Consider the following 9,006-nt stretch of genomic DNA (forward strand, 5'->3'; position numbering starts at 1 on the left):
AATTGGATTGATGCGAATGGCTTTTAAGTGAAGATAGAGAACGAAAGATTCTCTGTTGAATGCTCACGTTTTTGTCAAAATGCCCAATTGGGTTATTTCACGTGATTGAATTGGCTAGTATAGCAAAGAAACGTGCAAACCGCACGTGCAGCACATTGATTATTTTTCCTCATCAGTGAAACTAATAATTAACAATTATTATTGGATATGAAGTGATAGACAACCAACGAGGCGCTTAGCCCCGAGTTGGTTATATCATTTTATATCTACCGAGGCAGTATCAATAACTCTTCCACTGAAGCATCGATTTCTGCCTTGGTCAATTCCGGTCCAAAACGGCTTTTGTCGACCTTCTTTTTGACGCGTTCCTTGGCCATATTAGGTACAGCAGATATATGAACGGATAGCCTGTGTCCGGCGAGCCAATGAAAATGTTGGAAATCCTATATCCGTAGTTCAGTTTTTAAAAATATTGGTTATTTTTGGTGTTGCTTTGTCCTAGCAGTCGTCTTGTCATTGTGTTAAGAGCTAATCTTTGAACGACTCGATCTACTGCTTTTATGAACTGCACCTGGAAGGAACAGCAACTCTTGTATTCAACATAGCCACCAACTGCACGCAGTTATGGGGACCTTGGACGTGACGGGCTTGTTCACAAGTACAACTCCAGGATTAGCAAAATCAACGTGAAGACCAGTTAACTTAGCTGTTGTTTAGCACAAAACGCTTCCATTTTTTTTAATATTCAATAATAGTAATAATTCTGATGATGATCACTTTATTCAAACGAGAGCAAGTACTCTTATAATCGGGGAGACTGTAAGCAAGGCCAAATCGTACCAAATTGAAGCAGAGTGGCAGAGGTTGCTGTCTTTGTGGAGCGGCGAGCAAACTTCGTCTCGGCAATTTGTCATGTTGTTCGATACTATTCAACGTCAAATAGAAATATTTTAAGCAAATATAGAGATGACATAAAATTATGAAATGATAAGTTGAGAACGCATTCGAATCGGGAACTAAAAGATTTATCGAAGGATGGCCTTTGACGAAGAAGATTCTGAGAGGCTTTCTGAGTTTTCGAATTTTTGTAAATTCGTTAAACACGAAACCATGCCGGGCGCGTGTTGCGTCTAGGGTGAAAATTGGCCTTTAACTTATCGATATTTGTTCGCGTTTCTTAGAACCGGAAGACTTCATCTTGGCTATAACCAAACGTTTCTGTCTCTGCAATCATACCTTCCTATGGATATGATCATTTACCAGGGTGGATTGACCACTATGCAAGGCTTGTTGCTTGTTGCCGGGGTAACGGTCGAGGTTGATGGAGTCTTGGAAAGGTGTCAGAACATCACTGTGGTCGATGATGGAGTCATTCGCATGAAAGAGATGTATGATACTGAGGGAAAACCCACCAAGGTATGTATTCAGTGCCCAAGGCAATTCACATTTATTTGCGGAGAGGAGGGCTTTTTTAACACGCTTGTTAATTAGCCAAAGTTTGTCATGGGGTATCTGTGTAACCAATGGAAACGAAAGCAAAGGGCCTTATAAGTATTTGCTTCGTGGCCTGATTTTCTTATTTGATTATCTGTGGCTGGTGTAATAGTGTCAGATAATTCCGAGAGTATTTTTTCAGGTATGTCGCCATTTTTGATCAGGTTTACAAAGTGTCTTCTTTAACCCTCCCCTCAACTTCAACACCTGCATCCATGATAAATAATGGAAATAAATGTCACTTAAGTATCTTTCTGATTCTGAGCATAATGATAATGATAATTGGTAACTTACAAAACACATCTTAACATGACGGGATGATCAGATCAGATGATTAGATGATATAATACGAAAGTTTCGAGTCATAAGTGCATTCCCCTCCACCATGCTCACTCAATACATTCGTCTGGGATTAAAACTGCTTCAGCCATAAGCACTCCAAAATAAACAAAATGCTGACTCAATGTGTTTCGCCTTTTTCTAAGCTCTTATCCATAAAGATACTTTTCTTTTGTCGTTTTGCTCCAATCATAACCTCAGGTGCACCTTGAATGCTTACCTAATTTACTGTCGTAATTCTACAAATAATAACTGTTGCATAAATTTATTTATACTATCGGTTATTTTTTGGGGGGTTTTCAGACCTTTTTCTTTGAAACAATCCAAGTTCGAAACAAGGGAACCATGAGTGTGACCAATCAAGAGAGAATCCGTGAATTCCGCGGAACTTCTATGCAAGTATTTGGCGGTGGTACATTCACAGCTGTCAATCTCCATGTACACGTCAAAAATTTTACCATAGATGCATTAGCGATTGTCGGTGCCACACTGAAAGGAGAAAATTTCAAATACGATGGTAAGTCTTTTTTCGTTTATTATTATTTTTATTATTATTATCATTATCGTTATTATTATTATTATTATTATTATTATTATTATTATTTAATAATAATAATAATAATTATTATTATTATTATTATGTAATTTCGGTTGACACTAGACATAAGTCAGTTTGTCCGAGTAAGCCTACCAGCCTAAGAATACTCAGGCGTGCTCGGGCGTTTTAGCTTTTCTAGAGTCAAGTGCTGAACTTATCTTAATCAAGAGAAGATGAGGGAAGAGAACACATCCACCATACCTGGGCCTCTTCCAATGATGCGTGGCTATTTTAAGGAAGACACTTGATTGGTTATCATTGGCTGCGCGACCATGGGCACGAGACCTAAATAACTTTCACAGCATGGCGCGAAGCTTAAAATGGATTGAAAGAGAAACTCATCGGGCATGGGAATGTTTCCTCTTCCCTCAGCCACCCTTGGCGAAATGAAAGAACTCCCGCGATTCTTTGGTTCCTTCCTCATCATCATCATCATCGCCATCATCATCATCATCGTCGTCACCATCATCATCGTCGTTATCATCATCGCCATCATCATCATCATCGTCATCATCATAGTCATTATCTTTAATGTTACCATAATCATTGTTTAAACTGTTGTTATTATGATTATTTCTATTATTGAAAACTTAAGTGACGTTTTATCAACTAAAGCATACTTTTCTTGTCTCCGCCCGAAGAAGCCTTTTTATCCTCCAAAGGATGAGGAAATTCAGGAACCCATGACCCGGAGCCTACAACTCTACTGTGTTCGTGTAACGGCGTTTTCACAGACCGATTTATTTTTAGATTGAATTTCCCGCGAATAAAGACTCCCACAGGAGCCCGATGACCAATTACAAGAAATGAAGCTGACGTCATGGGGTCACCGAACCGGAAGTGCCTTTGTTTTTTAACCTAATTCGCGGGAAGGGCTAGTCTAAAAATAAACCTACTTGTGAAAACGCCCTTTCACAGACGCTGTATGGAAGTTGCACGCTCCAGATGGGCTCCTGGAAATTTCAAAAAACGCTCTCCTCTAAAATGAGGCAAGTACCAAAAACTATAATCCGACCTCTATACATGAAATTATTATGTTGTTGAACCTCTATTGAATCAATGACACCTTGCTAAGTATTAGTTACAGACCTGTTTCATTAAGGCATATTTTTCTTGTCCACGCCCTAACAAGCCTTCTTATCCTCCAAAGGATGTGGAAATTTAAAAAAACTTTCAGCTCTGAAGTGAGTCAAGTACCATGAAATCCTAATTCGATCTCTCTATATGAATATGGACTTCTACCGTGCCTTATATTTTAGGTAAGGGCCCTGGCGCCGACTACCCATCCCCAGGCTTTGCCGGTGGATCTGGCGGAGGGCATGGGGGCCTAGGCGGTCGTGCTGCGAGTCAAGTGACAACTGGGGCTGCTTACGGGTCCATCACCGAACCCAGTGAATTCGGTAAGTTTGGGTGTGTTCTTGTGTATTGATTCCAGTACAGTGAAGGAAGGTGTAGTCGTTGACCGGTTGGAATTGATGCTTTGAGGCTTTGCTCTACTGCTGTGGTTTCTTCTTAGAAGTGAAGCCTGCTCAACACTGATTCCCCCCCCTCCCCCCCCCCTACATACACCCAGGTTTAAATGGGTACCAGAAGTGGTTCATATGGCAGCTGAAAGTGCATCCTGTTCCTTTTTAGCTTGTCTTGATGCTGCCTCATTTGTATGGCTCTTATAACGACGACATGTTTTAGAATTTAAGCGAAACCCAAATACAAAAACTTGCAAGTTGCGGTATGTCATGAGATATGTCCTTGCCTAAGCACTCTGATGTGCATTAAGAATAGTTTTAGAGGAACGAACGTGAAGTCATCGATATCCTCCTCAAATATCCACTTTGTCCGACGACCAGTGGCTTAGATTTGGTTGAGCATCGGACTATCGTGAGGGGGATCGCAGGCGGTTCAAACCCCGGCTGGACCAACATTCATGATCAGGGTCTTCAAAATAACTTAGGAGAAAGTTTTGCTTTTGTACCTTCATCTGCAAATAGTTAGAATTTCAAGTCTTTTCGGATAAGGACTATAAACCGTAGGCCCCGTCTCACAACCTTTCCTGTTATGTCAGCAATGTTGGACGTTAAAGAGCCCACACGTGAAGAGTACTAGGGAGAACCCGGTGTTTTGGTCTGTCCTCCTTTCACATTCATACGTGGGTTGGGTTGGTAAGGTCAAACATGGGCTGAAAGCGGCTGTCATTGGCGCTCTTACAGGATGACGTCCGATCGCACCCCAGAGAAAGGATTGTAAACCACGTGAGCCTGTATGTGACATTTGCAGTACTTAAATACATTACCATTACCATAAAATGCTGGTGGGGAGGCTTAATTGTGAACGTCTGTGGGTTGGGGTTCTGCAATCTCGGTAAAGATTTCATAACAACAGCTCACAATTTTACATACTGATGTTTATTTACAGGTAGTAGCGGAGGGAGGGGTGGAGGAGGTGATGGTGGCCGCGGAGGTGGAATTTTCTTCCTCAATATAAGCGACACTTTAGATATTGAAGGAACTTTGAGTGCGAATGGCGCCCACTATGCTGGATCGTATTCTGGCGGAGGTAGTGGGGGGAGTATTCTTATCAGGACGAACTTGTTTGAAGGAAGTGGAATTGTACAGGTGTGTTTAACGACAACAGTTTTGGATTTTCAACTTCTGGAGAGTTTTTGAGAAAATTATGTTTACTTATGGCCGCTAGGCCGTTTGATGCACACGGCGGCTGTGTACAATTTACAAATCCTTAACCATGGCTGGTTATAATTTCTTTTAGTGTTCGGGTATGTATTTCTAGAAATAGCCGTTATATATATGCAAAAGGCAGATAGATAACGTTTCTTCATGTAGCAGATCCTGTAGGGGACCATGTGACTGGCTTGCTGCAAAAACCGAAAGAAAACAAAGACAACAGAACAACGTTTTCGAGTAATAAAAAATGTGCTACAGTGTTGATTTCAGGGAGCACAATTAACCTGCATTGGGTGATCATTTTTCTAAATTTCTTCTCCTAAGGCTAATGGTGGTAATGGATATAGTGATGCTACAAGAGGAGGTGGTGGAGGCTCTGGTGGTAGAATCGCTCTTTATTATCGTGGAGGGTTCTTTGATGGGGTCCTTGAAGCTGCTGGTGGGAACGGTTACGTAGAAAACGGTGCTGCCGGAACCGTGTACGTGGAAATGGCGGGAAATGACTCCAGCCGCGTGCACCGTACTCTGAAAGTGGACAACAAGGGCCGACCGCCTTTGACCGAGCGAATCAATCAGGTAAGCTAATTACAAAGTCAGTGGTGGAGATGTTTAGTGAAAACGTTCATGGTCAGCAAGCTCACTTTGAATTTGTAAAGACAGCACCCGTTCATCCCTTTCCAAGAGGTCCTTTATCCGGTTGCGTGCTTAATGACCTGGCCAAAGGATGACCGCCGTCGAGGTTACAGTTAACGTTTTGATAATTCAGACTTCACTGCTTTTTTTGGTTGAAATGAATGATCTTTTAGGTGTTCATTTTCAATAGAAAAGACATAAGGTTTATAGGAACTGAAACCATTCCAGCCTCGCTGGGAAGGCTACTTCACTGCTTAAGTTGAGAAATGCATTTAATTAGGTTGACGTCAAATTTCAAGTAGACACCACGGAGTGTGCCATTACCTTTAAACAGAGTTAATGCACGAAGATGGGTATGAAAGTCGACAAGTCTTTTTGTTTCATGTTTTTATCTGTGTTTTTGGCCTTGAAGGTGCACAAACCACACCTTTTTTTTTGGAGAAGATAATCAATCAAATCTTGCGATTAAGTTATGCGCAACCCATTACCGGTGCGAAGTGAAAACAAACCCATTGTGCACTGTCACGGCCAATTCAACATCGATTGCGGTAACCTTGTTCTCACTTTTGAAGATTATAAATTTTCATAACCAGTCCCTCGATTAGATTTGGTCTAAACGCCCACTACGTATTTAAAAAAATACAATTAGCGTTAGAGTTCAAGTTGCTTTCAGGTTAGGATTTTTTTTTTTTCGAGAACTAATGTCAAATGATTTTCATTTCAGGTGGAAGAAGTGAAGCTTCATCCGGGTTCCATTTACAGAGACTACTCTCAGGATTACACCAGCATAAGCGGATTCCGAATCTCGTCCAATGGAGTAACACAAAGTTATTCACACGGTGGTCACACTTACTACTATTCTCTGAGCCGTATGTGTGACGGAAACCTCAAGAATGCTTACGTAGCGCAGTCACAACACACCAATGTGGATATCACCGTCACTTTGCCGAGAGACATGTACATACATCACATCAGACTGTACCCGGTGAGCCAGCTGTGTTTTTGAAATATTGCAAACAATCTTTCCAGGTTATTTTATTGCGAATCCCGCGTTTGATCTGGAATATTTAACAAACATTCCAAAAGCGCGCATTGGATACGAGATAACTTGCCTCTTTGGCTATAAAGAGTTTTAGTTTCCTTAAGTGCTACTGTGACAAAAAAAAGGCATTCCTTTTTTTTCTTCAGATTTTGGAAGTGCGTTTTCTTAACACCTGACTGGCAAAATTTTTGAGGTTTTATTTTTATCCAAAGTTGTTTATTTTAAGTGTAACTTTTGGAATTCACGGTCCGCCATTACTCACGTTCAAAACTGAACCTCAGAGGCTTGGATATAGGGAAAAGTGACGTCATTTACCTACTTGCCCAGAATTTCAGCGTATAAGTAATAATAATAATAATAATAATAATAATAATAATAATAATAATAATAATAATAATAATAATAAGAGTTTATTGATATCCCTCTCGCAGCCTAAAGGCTGAATTACAAGGATGGTCAGTGACAATAACAGACATACAATACAAAGACAGTCAAATAGATAATTATATAAATATGATTAAAAGCACAACTGATCTTGATACTTAATGGTGCAGAAATCTGCAAACCGCTTTGTCTTAGGGACAAAGCGCACTGGAACACGTTCGCCTGAACGGAGGCAGTATGGCCTGTCAATTGACACACACGGAATTAATGGCTTGAGTACAGGAGACGACAGACAGTCACGCTTGATAAAATTTGTGCAAGCTTCCTCCCTTCTCTGGGAAAGGGTAGTGATGCCAGATTGAATTAAGGCATCGTCATAATGACAGTTCGGCAGAACGATGCGTAGGGCCCTTTGCAGTTTATTTTATGTGCAAAACACGGGTTGAAAAGTCTGAAAGCCTGAAACTCCCGTGCTGCCTATTGATTCATCCGCGTACACACACATAGCATTCTTAAACTTGTGAGACGTCATTTTCTCATCAGTCCAGCTCTCTCAAGATTTTCAAAGTTAGTCATGGCGGACCATGAAATAGGAAAGTACCATTTCGTGTACACAGGTGTCTTTTTTAAATCAAGGCTTAAAACCTGGGTCAGTTAGTGTTTGGTAAACAAAGTTTTGAATTCTAAAAAAAAAAAAAGAATTGATTTTTTTGGTCATCTTAGCACTTTGGGAAACTGTAGTGGCGCGTCTTTACGGTAGTAAATTTACCATACCAACTTTGATGAAAGTCTATCCCTTGGCTGTAAGCATACCCAAAAAGTGCGAATGAAATAAATTCCTCACGATACTGTAGCAACATATGAGCGTACGTTTATTTCAGAATTTCGCTTCCTGTCACTAACTAAGAGATTTAACGAGCCAATCGAAAGCGCTGGAGATGCAATATCCCATCCAGTTGAACTTGGTAAAGAATTAAAACAATGAAGAGGGAATTTACCATTCTGCTACGGCTACGGCCATGGCTATGAAATTTGCGCGTCAAATATACATTGTTGGTGATCAATTTGAATCAAATCGGATTGATCGTTCCGGCGTCAAGGAGACTTGACCAGGTTTTGAAGGGTCGGTTTATTGAATATGGGAGATAAGTAAATGAGTTTTAATTTATAACCGAATGAATGCGTTTGTGCTTTACACCGTAATATAAGACACTCAATCTTTCCTCCTTAGTACTGTCACAATGGATACCGCATCAGCTTCAGTTTGTCTACCTATCACCACAGCTCTGGGACTAAGCTAAGAACCAAAAACGTGATATCATTTGCTGGTTGTTTTGATACCACTGTCTACAATGATGTCATCGTAGAAGATACGATATCAAAGTTCACATTGACTTTGACAAGATTGGAATCCCACGTTGCATTAAGTGAGCTAAAGGTTTTCGTAGGGCATGACACGTCTTCATTTGAAGCCGCCAATCTTGAACAAGACAGTTCAAGGACGTGGCTTGTGTTTAGCAAACCAGGGATAACGACATTTGAGGTCGATGAATTAAACGTGCGCGGCAATGCTCATCTTGCCATCCAGAACAACGTTGGTAGCGTCAAGTTTACGGTGCAGGAATACAAAGGAGATTTCACGGGCACAATCCACGTGGGAGGTCAACAAGAGTTATATCTGAATGCAAGCAATAATTCGGTGATACCTTTCACACTAAGGACTTACCAGGTAAAGTCCGAACTTGGATTGGAGAATTGATCCTCTCACTTTTCAGGACAATTTAAGCAATTGTCTCTTATCAACACCTAGAAAATTCAGGTGGCTTCCAAGCAATTGC

The 9,006-nt window shown here is 40.8% G+C and overlaps 1 protein-coding gene across 1 annotated transcript in view; it reads left to right on the forward strand.

Annotated features, from left to right (window-relative positions):
- LOC138014067 (uncharacterized) overlaps positions 1-8,700 on the forward strand; it is a 49,604-nt gene extending 40,904 nt beyond the window's left edge. Inside the window, 8 exon segments of the mRNA XM_068861096.1 lie at positions 1,182-1,416; positions 2,137-2,350; positions 3,691-3,831; positions 4,844-5,043; positions 5,434-5,685; positions 6,467-6,727; positions 8,400-8,595; positions 8,687-8,700. Coding sequence (XP_068717197.1) covers positions 1,182-1,416; positions 2,137-2,350; positions 3,691-3,831; positions 4,844-5,043; positions 5,434-5,685; positions 6,467-6,727; positions 8,400-8,595; positions 8,687-8,700 — 1,513 coding nt within the window.
- The last annotated feature ends 306 nt before the right edge of the window (positions 8,701-9,006 follow it).

The sequence above is a fragment of the Montipora capricornis genome, chromosome 8 (assembly GCF_036669925.1).
Source record: "Montipora capricornis isolate CH-2021 chromosome 8, ASM3666992v2, whole genome shotgun sequence".
In the NCBI taxonomy this organism is placed as follows: domain Eukaryota; kingdom Metazoa; phylum Cnidaria; class Anthozoa; order Scleractinia; family Acroporidae; genus Montipora; species Montipora capricornis.